The 22,165-nt window shown below is 38.4% G+C and overlaps 1 protein-coding gene across 1 annotated transcript in view; it reads right to left on the reverse strand.

The window, feature by feature from the left end:
* Positions 1-220: 220 nt before the first annotated feature.
* LOC107309897 (integrin alpha-9-like) overlaps positions 221-22,165 on the reverse strand; it is a 107,965-nt gene continuing 86,020 nt past the window's right edge. The window contains exons 12-13 of the mRNA XM_015855068.2: positions 19,394-19,513; positions 221-4,263 (exon numbers count right to left, since the gene is read on the reverse strand). Of these exons, the coding sequence (XP_015710554.2) occupies positions 4,165-4,263; positions 19,394-19,513 (219 nt within the window). The 3' untranslated portion in view covers positions 221-4,164. The remainder of the gene's footprint in view (positions 4,264-19,393; positions 19,514-22,165) is intronic.

The raw sequence follows: 22,165 nt of genomic DNA on the forward strand, positions 1-22,165 counted from the left end.
CAATTTTCAGTTTTGTATGCATTTTCAGGTCACTTCACATGTTACCAGTGAGGTTACACCTATCTTCAGAATGATGAGAAAACACTGACAGAACCTCTTAACGGGTATTAGAAATACCTATTATTCACTCAAACATACATGTCAAAGTGTCTCACCCTCTTCATAGAAAATAGACTTGAGTTGGACATGGACAATGAGTGAGAAAATGGGATTATCAGGATAATTTTGCAGCCACTTTTTATTCCAAAAAGTTGTATTTTTGTAAACCTGACATTTCCAAAACAGTGCAAGTGAATTAGAATACAGGTGATCACGAGCTTCTAAATACAGGTGACATCAGTAAGAGTGAACACATTCTTCCAACCACAATTTCTCAAAAAAAAAAAAAAAGAACCATAGAATTTTACAATATATAAGGAGTGACATTCTAAGAAAAAGGAGTGACAATGATATGGGTACCCCACTGCGTATGCAGACCACACTCCAAAAGTCATTACAGTCTTCACCCCAGTTTAATCAATGTACAGCAAGTGAACCAAATCCCACTTTTATTTATATTCAAGAAACTGTAGCATCTGCACAGATTTGGACACGCATAGAAATCAGTTCTATGACACTGTTAATCCTTTAGAGAAAGCAAGGTTATACATTCCCACATCACATGGATATTATGCTTGAAACTTGTGCAAGACTCCAAAATGTGCCTATAAAGAAAAGACATTCAAGAAAGTCAGTACTAAATATTGCCAAACACAATCTTCGTGCAACTGTTGCTTTCAGCAAGCTAAATTACTTGCACTTCACTGACATGATGGGAGGATCCTCCATGTTCATGCAACAAGTTAGAAAGTGTTGTCCTTATCTGGTAGTTTAGGCTTTACAAAAAAGAGTTTACCCACTCTGAAAGGATTGGGTAATGGGCATTGGGTTCACAACAGTCTCAATTTCTCTCTCAGATAATGCAAGTGATTTCCTAGTTGCATTTGAGTAAATTAAAAACTGAGGTTTGTTCAGAAAAACATATCTTCTGCTTTTATTAACAATAATGGCCAAGTACCATGGCATATCAATGACTGCATCAGAATACATGAGCCCTTTTGTTCCTTTTTCTTTTCTTTCAGATGATTTTTTTTTTTTATGAGATTGCTCTCTTCCTGCCCTAGAAGCAACTTCAAGAGTACTCTTGGTAAGACAACATCCTACACATGGCTTTAGAGCTAAAACAAAATATCTCTCAGGTGCTAGATCACATGTTTGAAAATTACACTGCCCCACTTCCAAGCTTCCACTTTAGAGCCAGCACTGCACAGCTTAGAGCCAGCACAAAGTAGGAAGAGAACAAAGCCAAAACCAATGACTATTCAGCAAACCTTTAAATGAAGTTGTCCAAGACAAATGATGACTTAGTCCCAAACTGGATTAACTAGAGAGAACCTAAACAGTGACTTCCACCAGCTCTGCAAGGTGAACATCACAGCGCAAAGGGACTAAACCAGTGGCTGACTCATGACAACTTCCAGAGCCCTAGAAGTGATTTCCAAAGTAACCAGGTCTATACATTTTGATACAATTGCACTGATTTAGTTAATTTGTTTTTTGTTTTTTGTTTTTTTTTAATTTAAAAAACAACAACAACAAAAACCCACAGCCGAACCACAGCACAACAGTTTTCTATAATTCCTGAGTTATGCTACATTTTCATAAGATTTCTGGAATTGCAACCAACTATCAGTGGGTTCTTTGGTTTGCTCGAGTTTTCCTCTGTTTCTTATTGGAGTGGAAAGGAGCATCAACAGGATATTAATATTAGCATTGATATGGTTCATTGTCAAATCTCACTGTCTTAACTGGAACTATGCAAAGAGCTATGCTGGAATTTGAATTACAAAAAAAGAGAAGAATTATGAAGATTATACATATAGAAACAAAAGCAACTGTGTCAACAGAACTACTGGGAAGCTAAGAGTGATGATAATAAGAACTTAGGTATTATTTCCAGAATATTTCACTAAATGATCACTTGCAAGACCAAATCTTTCAAAGCAACAATGATTCTTAAGGAAGATAATCAAATAGACTAAGAGGGTTTATATATATATTAACCATTGAATCGATACTCTTCATTCGCTTAGAAACCATTTCCTGCCTAATGGGTGCAGATAGTTTAATTAACAAACATTGATCAATACTGTAGTAATAGCAGGCACTTAAAGCCACTGGGAGAGTAGGAGGAACAAACAGGAAACAGGTTAATTTTTTAAAATATGAAGCCATAATGAATTTACAAGGAAGAGCAAGGATAAGGCATGTTCTCAAACAGACTTCTCGTGTGTGTTCTACATTCATGTTTCCAAATGCCCAGCAGTTCTTATACATTACTCTAATGCAAGACCTATCCTGCCACTATTCATTCCTGTTATTCTCTCGTCTACTACTATAGAGCTTCATCATCCTTTCCCTTATATTAATTTTATACGAACATTACAATTCTTATTTACACAAGGTGCAAAGTACAAGTAGAATGTAAAACCAAGCCCCATAAAGACCCACTGTTTCTATTCAGAAACTCAGGAGTTTTTTGAAGATACATGGCTGAATTAATTACTATTCCATGTTTTTCAATTCAACACTTAATTTTCTAAAGAATTATTAATGAATAAAGTGTCAATGTGAGATTCAGTAACATCTGCACCTTGACTAAATTTCCTTCCTAATGCTTAATGAAGAATGACATTCACAGAATCATAGAGTCATAAAATGGCTTAGGTTGGAACGGACCTTAAAGATCAGTGAGCTCCCCTTCAATGTGCATGGTGGCCAGCTACTACATTAGACTGCCCAGGGCTTCATTCAACCTGATCTTGAACACCTCCAGAGATGGGGCATCTACAGCTTCTCTGGACAGCACGTTCCATTGATTCACCACACACTGAGTAAAGATTTTTTTTCTAAAATCTAACCTAAATCTCCCCTCTTTCAATTTAAATCCCTTGTACATTCTATTCTAGGAACACCCAAATAGGCAATCTCAAGATCCAAACAACATTTTAATGATTCCATCTACTTATCTCTCCTAAAAATATTACATAAACACCGCGACTCATGTAGAAAACTCACAAGACAGGTATGATTGTTACAGCTTGCATCAACTAATCACTTGCTTTGACAGCAACAGCTCACGACTTAACAGCAGCTTAAAAACATCCTTTTTAACATTAAATATGGCTCCATTAAAAAAAAAATTAAATTCCAAGGAATTTACCAATGCCATGGTAGTTGGTCAAATTATACCCTTTTGGTATCTCAATTGTCCAGTCCCAGACTGTTATTAAAATACTAGAGACTGCAAGAGAAAAAATCCCAAATGAAAACATGTTATGCTTTCTTCAGCAATACAAGGTGAACTACAAGTCTTGCTACATGTTACTGAGGATGCATTTTCATCCCTTCCCATTCAGGTCAGTGAAGGATAGACTCGTATACAAAACATCACATATGTACAACACTTCAGGTTCTTCAGTTTATAAATCAAACACCAAATTCAACTCAAAAAAAAGAGACAATGAAAATATTTTGGCTTATTGCCATTAAATGGTCTATATACAATATTACCAAGCATTGTGAACTAAGCATATGAGGTTTTCAGCTATTTTAAACTGCAAATATTCTCTCTTGCATTGAAGTTTAAAAGTACAATAAGATTTATATACACATGTATGTATTCCCAATGATTTAGCCAGATATCAGTGCTTGAGTGAACTATATAGCTATTCAATAGAAACTATAAAACATCGATACAAATATAAAGACATGGTCAATATAAAAAGCTTATATTTATAAAAAATATTTTTAGGTAACAGTCTTCCCCTGAGGGTATACCACATAGTTGGATTCATAAATATTGCTCTGCACTGCAGCTTGGTTACCGAAGTTCAAAGTTCAGCTCTAAAATGAAGTGTAAATAGCTCCAGTCACCTGACATGGCCACAGTGGTTGCCTCAGGATATGTTTCCTAGCTTGTTAAGAGTGATAAAGACACAGCATCAACAGGGCCTCCGAAAAATCTGGAGAAGATTCCTTCTTCCACATATGGAAGATACGAGAGCAGGACCATTGGGCAAGCAAGCACATGTCACGACTGGGCTTTCCCTTCTCCAGGGCAGTTCACTGATTTTTCTGGACCCAGTCCCAACTATCTTCAGTCTCCTTTCTGTTCTTTTCAGCCTCAATAATTTCTTTGTACCTCCGGCGGAAGAAACCCATCTGCAAATCAAAAAGAGATTATGGTGGTAAGTAACAGTATCATTAAATAGAAACTTACGTTGTCAGAAAATGTTGTGAAAAAGAAAGAAAACAGCACCAATGTGAATGTCTGATTTCTAAGCCTGGAATCATAGCTCCGCATTTACACCAATATGAGATCAAACTGTGTCCCAAATCTTCACAAGTCCTCTGCTCCATATAGTTCAACTACTCTAAGTCCTCTTACATGAACAAAAACTACAAAAGAAAACTCCAAATATTTCTAATAAACATAGATCAGAAAAGGTAGATACAGGTTTATTGGTATCAAATAAAGAATAACGTAAAGTTTGGATCTAACCTAAAGTACAAGCTAGCTCTTAGGTTCCAGGTCAATGATGCTGGAGTTTTACGAACTGTGCTCTCAAGTGTCCACAAATGCATGAAACAAAAGAAATCAGAGGAATTCAGTAAGACCACCTCCAGCCTTTTAAAAAACTATTTCACAAAAGCCAACACATTCTATTGCTGGTACTACATCATGGTTCTGAAGATGTTACTTCAGCTCCCATATTTCCAGAAGTATCAGCCATAGAAATAACTATAGGTATTCCCCTCTTCATACCAGTAATCTAAATTTTGATCTCAAATTTTCTACTTAATGATAATCTGTGTTCAGATGCTTTGGAACAAACAGGTAGCTTCAGATTCTCCTTTCTGCTAGATGATTTCCCTTGTCTTTTTCCTAACAGCTGCATGAGGTCATAAGGCAAACCAGAAGTCTGATCTTACAAAATGCAGACGAGCAACAGTAACATCTTCCCAAGTGTTCAAACTGCTGTAAGGCCTATTCTTATTCTCTAGACCCTTGTGATTGCTGGGAAAAACAAAATAAAATAAAATAAAATAAAAAGCTAGCAGTTTTCATTTCAGTTTGTATATAAACTCTTATATTCCTGTTCTTTTTAGTAACTTTTCCCTTTCAGATTAACACAATTATTTTAATATACTTTGGTAAGTATTCAAAAATAACTTCTCAAACTCAGCAGTGCACCATGGAGACAACTGAATCAATATTTTGTTCATCATGGTTAAACATTTATATAACTCCTACCACTCCAAACCTGTTTTCTTAACTCCTGCTGAGTAAAACACAATGCTTTAGTATTCTTCTATCGGTTAGTTATTGCCATCCTTTACTCCCAAACTGGCAATATGTAGGATTGTTTGTGCTGTTTTGTCACTGCTAAGTTTCTGTTAAGTTGAACTTTCTAGTTTCAGTTCTTTAGTAACTTTAAATTTTCTTCAAGTATATTTTAACCCACGAGGTTCTGGAAGACAGCTTGTTTAAACTGATGAGTGTGCTCATCCAGCACAGCTTTGCAATTTGTAGAATCACAGAATGCCTTGGGTTGGAAAGGACCTCAAAGATCATCAAGCTCCAACACAACCTCTGCATGCAAGGCCACCAATCTCCATATTTAATACTAGACCAGGCAGCCCAGGGCCCCATCCAACCTGGCCTTGAACACCTCCAGAGATGGGGCATCCTGCCTCTCTGGGCAGCCTGTTCCAGCACCTCACCAATCTCTTGGTAAAGACCTTCACCCTGACATCCAGCCTCAGGACCTGACAAGTGAGCCCCAGCTGCATGTATAATTCATGGCAAAATGACAGCAGGCACACATCACCTTCACAGCATCCCTTACCTCCAATATTCAGCTTCTGTGCAAAAGATATAGATACCTGTGATCTCAGTTTTACAGAGATTGGTCCTATGACCTTACAGAGGCCATGACACATACTGAAGTCAGACCTGAAAAGAGGTTTATTCAGTCTTGCGCACAAACTATGAACACAATCTCTTGCTCAACCATCACAAGTAAAGCTTTATCTGCTACAGTACATGAAAACACACTGATAATGGTCTTTCTGTTTCATGTTCTCACAAGGAGGATATTGTCAAAGTTTTGAAGAGCCAGGACTTCCTCACCTCCCAGTGTCTTTAAGAATAGTGTTATCACGAACACAGAAAAAGGAATTTAAGAGTTTAACTAGTTTTCTGTTCTTCAAACTTGCTCCCTGACCCCTCTCCCCCCACCCCCTCAATAAATACATAAATAAATAAACTTCTATCTCCTGTAGCAAAAAAACACCATTACTACTATTTTTTTGCACTACACTTTCACTTTCACTACACTTTACACTTTACTTTCCACTACAGGTATACAAGTGCAAAGGATGTATTCTGAGAATAAGACCTCAAGAAGGCAACATTTTGATAGGACATGGGGGGGGGGAGGGGGGGAGAAGATGTCTTTAAATTAAAAGAGGGGAGTTAAACGTTATGAATAAATTCTTTCCTCAGAGGGTGGTGAGATACTGGAACATGCTGCTCCAGAGACATTCAAGGCTGGGTTGGATGAGACCCTGGGCAGCCTGATCACAGAATCACTCAGGTTGGAAAAGACCTTAAAGATCATCAACCTAACCATACCACCCTAACTCTCTGCTAAATCATGTCACCGAGCACCACATACAAATGGTTATTAAACACATGCAGGGATGGTGACTCAAACACCTCCCTGGGGAGCCCATTCCAGTGCTTAACAACCCTTTCTGTAAAGAAGTTTTTCCTGACATCTAACCTAAACCTACCCTGGCACAATTTTAGGCCATTTCCCCTCATCCTGTCACCTGTCACCACTGAGAATCCTACACATTACAGGAGGGCTGGAACTAAATGAACTTTAAGGCCTTCTCAAACCTAAACAGTTCTTTGATTCTGTGATCATAAAATCTTAGTAAAATCCTACTGATGCCAGCATACTTTTCAATCAACAGAGACTTAAAGCTAATAACAGCGTTTCTCCTTAGATTTTCACTCTCCAATATGGAGACTTCAGAGAATTATTTTATTGGTAAGAAAATTAATAAATTAGAACCTCCTTCCTCCTCTGCTGTCGCCATGTTTCTACCAGAGGGATTCGCTGTAGGTACTTAGTTTAGTCTTGGGAACCTGCAAATACACCTTACATATGGTCAGGGAGCAGATGTGTTAAAGAAGTGGGTGCCATTTTTGTATTATCAGGTTTTGTAACAGACCTACAACTTCTGCACACTGAAAATAAAACTGCCAGGGGACTTGGTTTCCTAAGATTAACAAGAGAAGTTCAATTTGTAGCTTTTAAAAACAGGTTTTAAACCCCTAAGGTTTCCATCCTTCATGCTACAACATCCTTGGTTCAATAAAATCCTCACTTGAAGTTATAATCAAAATTATAGAAAGGCTTTTTAATTTCCTCTAGGGCCAAACAAACAAAAGCAAACTCCCACTGTTATTTTAATAAAAATTGTCTGTTTGTGAACATCTGCTTCAGGAATTATCTTTGAAAGTTGGTTATGATAGTTTTGGTATTTTACTATTTCATTACTGGATACCTAATGCTTTTGTATAGCTTTTCATTAGGGCAAAAAAAATGAGCTGAATACCTGAATAAAAATTAATGAAGCATGAAATCCTGCATCTACAGGTGATTCCACTGTGAAGCTGGGTACATTCACTGGCTGCAAGTGTTGTGGATGATTCAAAATTAAGTAGAGAGCTTAATTTAAATGCAACAGAAATGAGAAACTGGACCATAAGGATTTTTTATTGGACATTTTAAAAGTAGTGTTCAGGATCAGTTAGATTTGCCATCCCTAAAAGGCAAGGGTATTCTTTGTTATGGGATACTGTTCCTTAGGGTCAACATAGCATGTTTCTAGTTAATGAGACAGAATCCTTCTGATCATCAGATTTATTATTTTTTTTTTTGTGATGGCTGCAAAGTAATCACAACATTACCATGTCTTCACAAGAGAACACACAGTGCACATATCCATCTCCTTACAACAAACAGATTTCAATAAGAATGACAGCAATATTAACCCATATGGCAATGGCAGACAAGTGCCTGTGGCAAGCTGGAAAGAAGAAGTGAGTTTAACATGCTGGAGAAGGGGCAATAAGGAGGATGACACATAGATAAAAGCAAGAGAAATGGTGCAACATGGATACAGAGGATATACTGTATCGGTTCACTGGGGTAGGAGTGACATCAGAGACCTATCACCTCAGGCATTTTTTGTACTAATGTTAAGGCCCTTAAGAGAACTCATAAATCCCAGTGAGGATAACTGAGACTCAGTCTAGATTTCAAACAGGGTAAAGAGGAGAGATCACCAGCTATAGCAGGAGGACTGCTGTAATGGCATTTGTAGTAGAGGCATTTTCAATGGACCAGTGCAAAGGCTTCCAACCTGATTCATGGTCCGTGATTCTCTCATATTGATCAGTTCTCCCACTTTTTGCTTTCCATAAAGACAGACACATGCATGTATGTACATATGCATGGGTGAAAATGGCAAAGGACCAGTCAAGCCCAGGTCTGCGACCCCACCATGCAATGTGCAAGTGCACAGCACCGCAGGCAAGGAAAGGACTGATGGCAATACTCTGATCAACAAACTTGTGCCATGGGAAGGCACTTATCAGATGAAGAGCAATAGGAGAACCTTATTATAGGAGTCAAGGTGAGAGTACCATAGGAAGATAAAGGTATATAATGGAAGAAGAGGAGTCAGCTACCAAAGGCAATGCAGGAAAAAAGCAAACCCTAGTCAGAGATGGGTCAAAATGATCTAAGAAGGCTGAAGAGGCCCTTAGTTTTGGGCCTTTTGGGTCAGTGTGGCTGAAAAAAAAGTTATCAACAGTGGGGCACTACTCAGCTTGTCTCATCCTTTACTCTGAACCCTGACAGAACTCACCAGACATGACATGCTATGACATTTTCTATGTGTGGAGATAAGGGAGGACAAAGAGGGATGTTGAAGTGTTCTGAAATATAGGGACAGTCCCAAAATCCTGGGGCTATTATTGTCACTCCCAGTGGATAGATGCCTTGCACCAGGAAAAGAGAGACTGACAGAACTGTCTGCAAATAAGTATTAGAGCTGCTGTAAATAAGGAGCTTAGATTCAAAACCTTAAAACCACTCATAGATTTTACACTTATTCTTAAGTGAGTTATTCCAGCCTTTGTACCTTTTTTCTCGCAAAACCTTACTGCCATCTACAGTATATTCTGAGCAGAAAGTGTCTTTCTGGCAAAACAGAATAACAAAGCAACAGAAAATCTGTGTTTCTTTTAGTCTGGGGAATTACACCTGTTAGTGTGAAGTTATATCTTGTCACACGACAGCACTGTCAAGTCTTGAGTATTCAAATCTTGAGTATTCAAAGTCTCTTTCACTAACATTCACAACTCCCTTCTGCTGCCATGTCAGTTCTAAATCATTTAAAATCACTCGTAACACTTGCGCAAAGATGCATTCTTCAAGCACTCACACAAACTGAACATCCCAGCCATAATAATTCTGTAGTGTTAACATCATGACAAATTACTGTCTTTTTTTCTGCTGCTATTTTCTGCCCTCCAATCTGCACCTCCACAGGCCAGTCTCTGTCCCAGACTAATAAAGAGAGAAATAAATTTAAATGTGGGCTATAGAAGAATGGTTAGATTACGTATTTCTTTAATCCAGTCTTTTTCTCATTATCATCATGCATTAAGAAACAAGGTAAGAGCAGCTAGATCCTCCTGTAAAATAATACTATAACCTGACTTTAGTACACTAGTGTTTGCAGACTGTAACTGAAGAAGGAATACAGGTTTGTGAACAATGTTCAAACAGAATCTATAATATTATCGGAGACCTTTGCCACTAATGTCAATCAACAAGGTATAAATTTTTAACTACATTTCTACCATATCCTGATATACTAAGCTGCACGCGAAGAAGTATTGACTTTTATCAGCACAGAGCTTCTGACAAATGTCTTCTAACGGATTATATTGACCACAGTGTAAAGCAACAAGAAAAAAGAGAGTGAAGTACTGATGTACTTGTAGCACAGAAATAAAACAATATTTGTAGCACAGAAATAAAACAGAAATAAAAGAGTCACTGAAGCAATCTCCCACTGAACAACACCTGGATTATTTGGGTTCAGTGCCTTATTCACAACCCATCTTTATTATACAGTTACTTCACTACAGTAAGCACAGTGCAGTCATATCTGAACAGCTACAGTCTGGATTTACATCAGAAATCTTTTACTACCCCATCTCTTTAGCCTAGGCATAGGCTTGAGCCATTTACTTTGTGGCCCTTCAGAAAGAACTAAAAAGTTCAAAAAATGTACAGCTTATCACACCTAAAGGGAGACCAAAAGCTTCATCTCCAGGAAGGTGCCACCAGCTGGCAGGGCGGCAGCACCCTGAATTGTTGCACAGCAGACTGGTACTGCTGCTGCTGCTTATTATGTGAATCTCATTTTACTACTGTTAAGAAGGTAGGGAAAAAAAACAACACTTTGCACTTGGGTTCACGTGGCCCTGCATTATTCTGGTATGTAGCCAGCTCCAAGAGGATGCACTGTTTCCTTCCTCCCAATTAAAGTACCCCTGCCACAGTACAGAAGGGTCAAGAACAGATATTGTGGATCAGCTTTTCCACTGGGGACTGGCAAACTGCCAATGCCTGGGCCTCCCTGAGAGGAAAAGGCCTTTTTGGAAAGTAGCCATAAGTACTGGCTGGAGTTTAAGGAGAAACTATACATTTGGGAGGAAGGATGGTATTGTGGTTAAGGTAACATAAGGACTCCAGCGGTCTGGCTTGATTATTCAGTCTTCCACTGACTTTCTGGGAGGCAAACCTCTTTGCTTTTCAGTAATGTGGGTCCTCATTTGCTCAATTAAACATGCAAGAAGATAAATACATATGCTTCAAACATCACCATTTCATAAGTAGTTGGCAGGTGAGCATGTATATACAAAACGATAAATACACATCTGTAGCTGGGAAAACAAGGTAAAGAAAAGCTGAGAAGTTTGCTCAATGGTAAGCCCTCCTCTACAAACACTCTGTTATGCTACCATGGAAGAATCTGACATCTAGCACCTGTATCTAATCCCAGTTTATTGCTATATGTGTTGCTATGCAGAAAAATGAACAAAAAAGGTGCAACATACTTCCTACGTTTGTGCAGACTGGCAAACCGACTCAAGATATGATTGTTGGTGCTTGGAGTGAAGATCTGTAATACTCCATAAATTTTAAAAGGAAATCAATTTTCCATGGCTTAGTAGTAAACAAGCACGGTTTTTAAACACATTTTTTCTCAGACAGTAACTTTGTGAGGCTGAAATAATAATGAAAAAATAATGTGCTCTTTTTTGCTAAACTTAGCCCATGCAATCATTAAATAAACTACTAACGTAACCAAATGCTTTATGTCTGTCACCAAAGCCAAGTTTTCAAAAAATATAAGTAAGGCTTAGTACTCTGAGCAGATAATGCAAATTCAGAAGAGCCATATACATGAAAGATTCCCATTCGAGTGATAACTGCACTTAGAGACAGATATCAGTACAGTCAGTCTGACACAGTATTTCAGTATTTTTTCAATATAGCCTGTCTTGCTGTTGTCACTCATGCATACAATATGGAATTCACCATGTGACAAGTCATATCTAGAACTGTGTTGCAAACCCACACTGAAGTGCTCGCCCCACTCTAAACACAATGTCCAGCCATCAATGATGTGTTCCTCTAACCACCTCTCATGCAACTTTTCTCCCAGGAGTTGTTTGTTATTTTCAATGGACCTGCTTGCTAAGGAGGTGAAGAATAAAGCTGGCAGTTGTAGTTTCCACCACTGGCATATCTTTACCATGCAGGTAAGATCTAGTTTGCCTCAGACACAGTGCTAGCATTTAATTCATTTAAGCATATACAAGGGCTGCTCTGAAAGTAATGCCTCCTATTTTACTACATTGACCCATGATGTCAGAGGCAGATACTGGTAGTATGGCAGTAGAGATTGAACCTCTCTTCATCAATATTCTGTTACATTTTGTAGCCGTGTGACGGCAGCAGAACAGCAGTCCTATAAAATGTTGTCTTGCATTAAAGAGCATCTGAAGCAAATGTGTGTCACTGAACTCCTCCATGCAGAAAAAATGGCATCCATTGACATTCACTGATGCTTGTTGAACGTTTATGGAGGCCAAATAGTGGATGTGAGCCCAGTGAGGTGGGGAAATGTTCCAGCAGTGGTGACAGTGGGTCACCTTCATGGGTGCAGATTTTTACAAGTGCAACATGCAGGCTCTTTTTCACTGCTGGCAAAAATGCATAGCTAATGGTGGTGGCTGTGTTGAAAAAGAGTGTTTTGTAGCTGAGAACTTGCTTTATCAGACAGTATTGTTGTGCTCTTTGTATCTGTTTTAGTTTCCATGGAAATAAATAGAAGGCATTACTTTCAGAGAGACTTACATATTTTTCTAAGGAAGCTCTGTTCTGTGGAAACAAAGAGAATTCCTGTGACTGGACTTTGAAAGATCCTTCAGCACTGAGTTCTGGCAACTTCAGTTTAATGAAAGCATTAACTTCTTGCAGGATTGCAACTGTGTATAGTAACTTGCATGACAGATGTTGCAAGCATACTTGTAAGTTTAATGAAAAAGCAAACTAATCAACATTAAAATCCATAAACACTTCCACATGGTTTAAAGACATTTTTTCCCCCATTGCAAAATTTTACTGTGTATTTTATTTTTAAAAAAGTCACAGAATGAGCACAGCCATCATCCAAAGTTCATCTGTGATTATCAGTCTCAAGAACTGGAAAGAATACAATGTTTGCTGCAGATATGTCTGGACAAGTTATTATATACTGATTTCTTTTATCTCAGCAGGGGACAGGACAGTAATTAAACATATCTTCCTTAAAGTCCAATTAATATAAGATATCCATCAATCCATATTTTCCATTTATTCTCCAAAGAAAATAAAAGAAAAACTACTGAAATACTTCTGGCTTTCTTTGATATCCAAGGACTAAATGTTAAAGACTATTTCTGGAATCAATAAAATGTAGATTTACAATCCTATTTTGATAGACTTGACTTGCGAAAAGTATATGAATTGAAGCTGTACGATGTCCATAATTATCTGAATAAATTATTTCCATAGGTTTAGCTGAACCAGGAGGAAATGGCTATGGCTGGTGTAAGTCATAACATAGCATTTCCCACTCTCTGACACTGGGCTTGGAGAGAGAATTCAGACTATGCAGGTCACATTTTCTCTGCTCTGGGTGTTTGGATCTGAGGGATGCTAACGGCTTCCAATAAACACACATGTATTCCAGCAGCAGAGAGCCTTGGAACTTTAGGTACTTATTTGCAACTTTTCAGTCTCCACACATACTCTTGCTTGTTTGGGCTCCTGAAAATGATGGCCGTATTTCTTCTTTTTGGAAAGACAATTCAAACCACAACCCAACCTCTCTCCTGCTAGTGAGTTCAATTTATTCTTGTGGTGACAGCTACTTAGCTGCAATGGTTGGGATGTTCTCACAGCGACCTGGCAAGCAGAGCTCCCATTTGGAGGACACTGAGACCAGAGGGAATGCTCAGCCATGGTATTATTACTGTTGTACATTTACATAGCTCATTTTATCCAGAAAGATAACAAAGGCATTTCACAAGTACTGAACACACTACCACTGAAATGTTGCCAGCCCTACTCTTGTGGGAGGTGAACAAATACTACATGGTAGCCAGCAAATCCACAGAGGAAGGCAGTGTTTTAGCTACAGTAGTAGCATTAACCATTTACTTGGCTAAGAATAAGTAAAATGCAAAGATGTCTATGTCCAATCATGCTGTAATATTTAGTCAAATTTCAAAAAGCAATCATCCAAATAACCTACTTCAAAAACAAAACAAAAGAAGCATTTGAGTCACTGTTGCCAAAATAGAACCCGCTTCGCTCTTGAGGGTCTACAAATATTTAGTAATACTTACTTTGGTCTCAAAACAGAAACTATATAAAACACAGCTCTGTCTGTTTTTTGAGAACATCTGCCTGGGAAAATGTTATTTGTAGAGATAACCAAACATTTCCACTGCCCAGTTCCCTCAAGGTTTCCAAGTTGTTAAAAACACTGAAGATTCATACATGTTTGGGATGCAATATGGTTTCGTTTTCAATGACAGAAGCTAATCATCATGTGATTGAATTAGTAGTGGCAGTAACGAGATAATTAAAAAAAAAAAAAAAAAAAAGCCAAATTCTAGATAGACTGAGCCAGTAATATGTATTAAAAAAATGCATGTAGTACCCTTGAGAAGATTGCTTATTATATAGCAGGTAACAGTTTACATGAAGCAAACATGTAAATGGATAAGCTGTGGAGCACAACAACCAAATTCACAGCTTACCACAAAAGCTCCACAGAATGCAGCAATCTGAGAAGTACAGAAAAACAAACATCAGAGAACATGAATGAAATATTTTCATTTTCAATTGACAGTTGAGTATGGTCTATGGTATGTAGCTCCTGCAGGTAGGATTCAGTGAGATGATGAGAACAATGAGATAGAAACAGTACTGAAACACGGAAGAAAGCATGAGAAAGAGAAACAGAAAAGAGAAACATAGACATATCTTCTTTAACAAGTTCTTAGGCAGCTCATATAGACACCTACATCTTGACAGGAACAACTTCTGGACAGGCTGGATGTGGGTCTGGGCAGCCTGGTCTAGTGGTTGGCGGCCCTGCGTATGGTGGAGGGGTTGAAACTACATGATCATTTTGGTCCTTTTCAACCCAGGCCATTCTATGATTATGTGATTTTGAAATGCACCCTTCCCATAACCAGACCCTATTAAATGCAATAGCAGTCTGAGCCAATTGCCTTGTTTATCTGAATTATTATGACTCTTAAAGTATCACCACACTACATACTGGTTTATTCTTGGAATTCCAAGTGCAGACAGGAAGAGGAATGCAAGTTACAAATAGAAGCAACTTGCACCAAAGATACAGAATGCCACTAAGTTTCAACAGGCTTCTCCTGTCCCCAGCTCCACATTCTACATTTGATGGATATATCTGACATGATAACGGTTGGGTTACACCACCAAGCCAGAAGGCTTTTTTTTTTAGTGAAAAGGGTTCATCCTGTAAAGATTACGTGAAGGACATATTTATATATATTTATAGACATACATATTTCCCCTCACAGAAAGCTAGACTTCTCCCCTATACTAAAATCCAAGGGGGGTTTTTGCCATAATGGCATAAGTCTATGGTCTGAAGAAGAAAAATAAGTTGGTTTTTTTTTCATTATAGAGCCACAATTCTAAAACCTGATCTCCAGGAACCAGGTTAGGGGATGGCACAAGGACAGGACAGGAAATAGCAATTAGCCTCTGCCACCTGAGCTGTAGATGAAAGGGAAATTGAAGGTCTTCAGGCTTGTAATACAAGATACATAGAACAGCAAAGAATGAGAGCAGGTTTAGGCTTTCTTTTTTCCCCTCTGCTGGAAAACAACAAATTGTATGTTTTGGCCCACTGAATAAAGACAAAATGTTTGAGGCCCTAAGAAAGGGAAAGTGTCTCCTTCCAAAAAGGGGAAAAGAACAGTTTCTTATTAATTTACTTATTATTTCAAGTTATCCTCAGATAGCTTCAGATATTTCCTAAATGCTCAAACAATATGTGAGGTAATGACAAACACTGCTTGCAGTGGAATGCAAGGGCTCCTTCAAAGACACTTGTGCAGACATAGAAAAAAAGAGTCTAAATGGCTCATGAAAGCAGTAAACCCAATTGCACCTTTAACAAAAACTTCCTAGGTTTGTCTGGCCTTTTTTTCTTAAAAATAAAAACAAAAAACAAAGGAACTTCACAGTTTATTACAAACAAAACCGAAAATAACCACCTTTGCATTTCAAAGCTTCTCCCCTTAAAACCGTGCCAAGAGATACTGACATCCACATGTACAGCCTCTGCTTAAGTGAGGATTTCTTAAGATAAGCATAGGTCAGGATTCAAGTTCCTCAATGGAACAAGCCTGTCTGAAGCTTGGGCAAAGTGTAAGCATGCTCAATGAAAAACTGTCTTAACAATATTTCTCCTACAAATTACAGAAAGTCTTCAGACTCTAACTTAAAGGGAAAGAACAACTAGCATATAAGGTAGACATCCTGAAGAGCAATAATTCCTTTGATAATCAAAAAACAGAATTCGTATATGGGTACTATTCTGCTTGTCTTTCTCCTGTTTGCAATCCTGCCGAAAATCCAAGAGTTAGAGCAGAAGAATGTCTTACAATGTAAGGGACAGCTAGAACATTAGTTCTCTACCCCAAGAGCCCAAAAGCTGTAGAACAGTTCTAGAACTTCCTCTTCTACAAATCAGACACTGTATACAACAGGTACAGGCTAGGTTCAGAAATAAACTTAATTTCTATATGGATCAGTTTAGATAGAAGTCCAGCTCCTGTATTAAACATGTAACAGAGAAAAAAAGATAGTGTTACTGAAATTAATACAATATCTCTGTTTCGCAACTCACTTCCACCACTGGCTCCACAATATGACTGCTGCCTAGACATCCATTCTGCTACTTACCATTAATTCAAGCATTATATAATGTGAAATTTTTACATGTATTGTAACATTTTTCTGCAACTGAAAGCAGCTCCTCAATCTGTCTGCAAAATGCTGTGTTCAAGAACTTGCCTGTTGTGTTATGACACCTGAGGCCCAACCAAATACACAACAAGAACATCCCTTCCCTACCAGGCCATGACACAGGCACTGCTGCCAGAACACAGCTCCTTGATAATGTGGTTCTCTGGCTCTGTTTATTGTGAGAAGTCATGTTACAGGACCACAGCTTAACTAGCTATTTTCTTAATAAGAATAAAATTTAATTTATGCTCTTGTCCTAAAAACATGTGTCATTTCTATCTATTAGCAATTCTACAGCGTCCAAATCGCCAACTAATTCACAGCTATTTTTTCACTCCACAGTTAAAACAAACAAAAAACAACCCAAAACTTCACTTCTAATATATTTTGTACACACACACACACACATATATATATAATCATGGACTTTTTTACATGCAAAATTTAGGCATGACTCTAGGATACACTTGACCCATTTTGCCTAACAAATATTTACAGATAAGCAATTAAGATTCCTCTGTAGGATGGTGACCTTCCCATGTCAGTTTTATCTCAGACAACTTTAAAACTGTCAGTGACTTTAACAAACATAGAAATCAGTGAGTGTAAAGTATTACTTATATATATTTGAGAATCCAAAGATTCAAACTAAGATTTAAATGATCTGGATGGTACCAGAAACTCCAAACTTTCAATCACCTTTCATTAAGACAAAACAGTAAGCCACTTGTTCCTTAAGCAATCATAAAATTCATAAAATGAAACAATGGTGTGCAGCTGATGAAGCCTTGCTATGACTGCCATCTCTGCTATCGTACTCTTGATATCATCTCACCTTACTTTGCTCCATCATTGCTTTCTGCATGCAGAAAGGGCTGTATGTAAGCCTGTAATTAATTCTAATTATTTGTTGTTGCTATTCAGTATTTCCCTCAAAGCTTTCATATAGCAAAATGTCCATTTCTTCATGTATTCTTGACAGATTCCAGTAACATGCAAGAAGGCTCGAGTTTCAAGATTACGCCAGAAAACAAAGCAGTGTATACATCCTAGTATCAACCAATAAGAGAACTTGTGACAGGTTCTTTTGAAGCCTCAAGGTGTGAGCTGCATCTCCTTTCACCTTGCCCATTTTCTAACAGCTCGCTAAGTACATTTCTATCTTTAGGAAACCAGCAAAACAAAATGAGTTGTAGAGGTATCATCAGCAGTAAGTCCTTCTTAAAAAATGTCACCAGGATGCAAACCCTGAACCTCATCCAATTCCACATTTTCCCGTTCTCATTCTGACATCTTAACTAAATTTTTTATGATCTTTTTGCCACAGAAAGTAAAAGCATTTCCCAGATGTCAGAAAAAGAGAAGTTTTAAGGTATTCAACAGTATAGTCAAACACTGTTTTCCAAATGAAAAGCGCTTTCTATTTTGACCTGGCCAGTATCAGCGTAAAAATCTTCAAAGCCGACCATAAAAATGCTTAAAATCTATAATCCACATAAAATCTACATAATGTTACAAAGCAGATGTACAATCTAAAACATAGCTACACAAGCACTTGTATAATCTACTGCCAGAATCTCACTGCCTGGTTTTGGCCCAGGTCTGTAAATCCCTTTTACAGCCTTGCACAAGAGACATGTCCTTGTACATACAGCCCAGTATAGCTGTGGCCTCCAGTCTGCACACAGCCACTGAGCAGAGCATGCAGTACATGTGCGGCTCAGCAGTGTGAGGCAGGCTGCTGGCCCTTCGCCATGGAAAGCAAACTCAGGTTGGACTAGTTCCCATGTGTGCATTTAAGATTTACTTCTCTCAAAGACTGTCCCTGACCTTGACCACGGCCTTTGAAATTTATGGATTGGTAAAAGGGAACAGAGGAATGAAAATACTTGAAGTTCCTAACCCTTCTTACTTACCCACACCAGATGGCTGCTGCTGACTGTCAGCAGCAGCCCAGTGTTACTACATAAATGTGTCTGGGTACAAGAATTTTATCTTATCAAAGATGGTGTGAAGGTTGGCTTTTAACAAGTCCAGGTGCCTTTCGTTGAAGTAATGCATTTTACTCACCTGGGATTCCAAGGGACCTACAGTTTTTATTCTTTCCCAGGCCTTTACTTCTTGAAAGCAGTAGCTACCAAGTGGTTTGTGCTATGCATGCACCCAATCTTTTAGCTGGTTCAGAAGAATTGACCTGATTTTCAAGAAATCTCTTATGAAATCAGCAAGTCTTGGGCATCAGAAAAATGTGCCAATTATTTAAGTGTGAGAGAGTAGTTTCATGAGGGATCCTCCTTCATCCTGAAACAGTAGCGAAGGTTTTATTTTTCAATAGCCAAGTCCAGAGAATCCATTTTTCCACTTCTCTACATCAGGAGTCTTACCCTGTCCCTCATAAAAACCTGGATATTAAATATTCTTGTTGGCTGAACAACTTCTGTAATTGAGTGGACAATTATTTAATTCTTTGAGCAAACAAACCTTAAATGCACAGAAAAATGGAAGTGTTTTTCCTGGGACCATCCTCAGTGTTTATGTTGCATCTGTTACCTTACCTTCCATAAGAGCACAGCCAGCAACAGGAAGATGAGAATTCCCACCAGCAAACTGATGGCTATGATCCATCCAACAACATACCCACGAGGCTCCAGATTGTGTAAAGCTTCAAAGACCACCTACAAAGCAATTATTAAAAGATCTTTTTATGATTGGAAGCTGTATTTTTTTCTCTTGTACTCATCTTATGAAATACATTGCATGGTGGCCTGACTGATCATATTTCATCCATCAAACAATTATTTTTTTTTTAATCCCCCCACAAGAGATTGAAAGCTTCAAATGGAATTTGAGCAGTCATGTGACATGAGCTCCCACTAAGGATAGAGTATATCCACTGCCACTCAAAAATAACCCTTAATTTGCTTGCTTCTCCATCCTGCTCCAGACAGTGAGCTTCTCCTGGTGCTAAGCCACCATAGGTGCACAAAGGTTTGCAAGAAAACCAGCAGGCCTTGAAGTGGTAGAGATTGGGCTGACATCCCGCACAACTTGTCTTACCATGTTCCCGGTTCCACAAGACACTGCAATACTTCAGTGAAATGCTGAGCCTGTAAACCTTTTTTCCACGAAAAAAAAAATGGGACTACTCGCATATACACTGAATACGGACAGTTTCTGCTGTGCATCACAAGACACGCTATGGGAATGAAGGAAGGGAGTGTGCGATCATAGTCTCTCCTGGGAACACCTGCTGTTTTTTTGTATAGCATATGTGGCAGAGAAATAGATCCCATAAAGTGCTTTCCTTTACCGCCTGCTTTAAGAAGGAAATGGGAATGAATTACATCAAATGTAAACGCAGTGGGAATTTCCAATCTCTTGTTTCAGTCAAAACTGGTTTCTTAGTGGAAAATTCAAAAGCAATTCTCCCAACTGGTGGCTCACATCTTTGTTAAATTTTGCAATTAAATAGTGAGCAAATATGGAGAGGCAGCCTTTTTCAAAGGTAGCATGATTGCCTAATCTGGCTTTGGTCTAGCTTGTTTTGGTTTGGAAAGTAAGTAGGTGAATTTTCCTCCCTCCTTCACAAACCACTTTCATCGTCTTTGCTCAATAATGCCAAACCCTTTCACAGACAGTAATTGTTAAATCAGTCTTTCATAGTTAAAAACTGATAATCCATCAAACAAAGAGACAGAAGAACCTATAGTTAAAAATGTGTGAAATCAAGAAATCAGAGTTATGCTTATGCAACCCCAGATAACTCATCATAAAAGAGCCATGAAAGACCCACGAAATGCAATCCCTCACTGGTGATGCTGTTCAAACAGCACTGCATATGACACAGCAAAGAGAATATGCAAGCCATATGCATGCTCCATCCAGGCATTACAAAAATGCTGCAACACAGCCCTGAGCTCTCCATCCTTGAAGGTTTCCAAGGCTCAGGCAAAACCAAGGAAGTCTTGAGCTGGTGTGGAAAAACAGTCCTGATTTGAGAGAGTTGTGGGACAGGATGACTTCTCAGAGATCCTTCTAATGGACATTTCTCTGTTTTCACAAGGATAGCCAGCCTCAGTGAACATCCACAAAAACTGAAGACACAGATGATAGAAAACCACAAGTGGATAGGTCTATATTTTGTCATGGTGCTCCAATAAATAAATAAATCTTCCTATATCACAGTTTCACAGACTAATGTTGATTAATACCACAACATTTCTGGAAGTAGAATTTGAGTACAGCTGATTCACATTCAATAGTTTTTTTGTATCAATGAGATACTATCAGGCTTTTGGTGACAACAAGACATGAAAACATAACAAATAGTCAGGAATGACAGTATATGAAGATAGCATTTTCCAAACATGTACCCATAACTCGTATGAAAATAGCTCAAAATAGCTCTCAAACATGGACTAGCTCTCAGAGAAAAAGAATCAGCTCAGCACTTCATACATCAGCACAAAGCCTTTGTCAGGCCTTTCAAGATATCTCAGAAAGTTTCTTGGGAAGCAGAGTTTCCCTCAGAGCCAAGACTCATGCAAGGGAAATACCAGACAGAGAGATCAAAGACAAATCTTGTGCCTTCCTTGGATTTCTGAGCCAGCTTGGAAAGATGATCTGCAGTGGCAAACCATTTAACATAGAAGCTATGGGTAGCATCCATCTTTCAGAGACAAGTCAGATACCTAGTTTTTAGATGATAAAGCACTAATGTTATTTTCTTTAGGATACTAGAAGGAAGATAAAAACCTCTTAACATACCAGGTATTGCCATCTTTCATGAAAGGAGACCTTTAAGCAAAATGAGGTGGTGCTTTCTCTTTACTACTTGGAGATTAAATATTAATTTAAAACAATCTTCAGTACAACAGAACTGTACTTCATGCTGCCAAAACACAGAGTAAGGAATAGCTGCAGAGGTCAAATCATACATCATCCCTACAGTCTGAAGGTAGAATAGCTTGGCTGTATTCACAGTTCACAGTCACAGCTCAGCAATCGTAACTAAGAGAGTATAGAGTAACAACAACTTCTTATCAATTTAATTTCTCATATTAGTCTGGAATCAATTGGCAAGCATAGAAAAAATACTCTGTTCACAGCTCTGTGGTTTGGACAAGAGCAGGGATGTTGCATATGTTTATGTCCTATCCAACTCAGGCCTTCAAAAACCGCTTGCATTAATATGCAGACACAGACATGAGTTTTAGCCCTCCTTTAGAAGCTCCCTCACAGTTTTATGTTCTTATATTGTGGCAACTAAAGTGCACCCAGGGCTGGAGGTGAGGCTGCACAGCACAAAGCACTGCAGGACAAGCCCT

The sequence above is a fragment of the Coturnix japonica genome, chromosome 2 (assembly GCF_001577835.2).
Source record: "Coturnix japonica isolate 7356 chromosome 2, Coturnix japonica 2.1, whole genome shotgun sequence".
Lineage (NCBI taxonomy): Eukaryota > Metazoa > Chordata > Aves > Galliformes > Phasianidae > Coturnix > Coturnix japonica.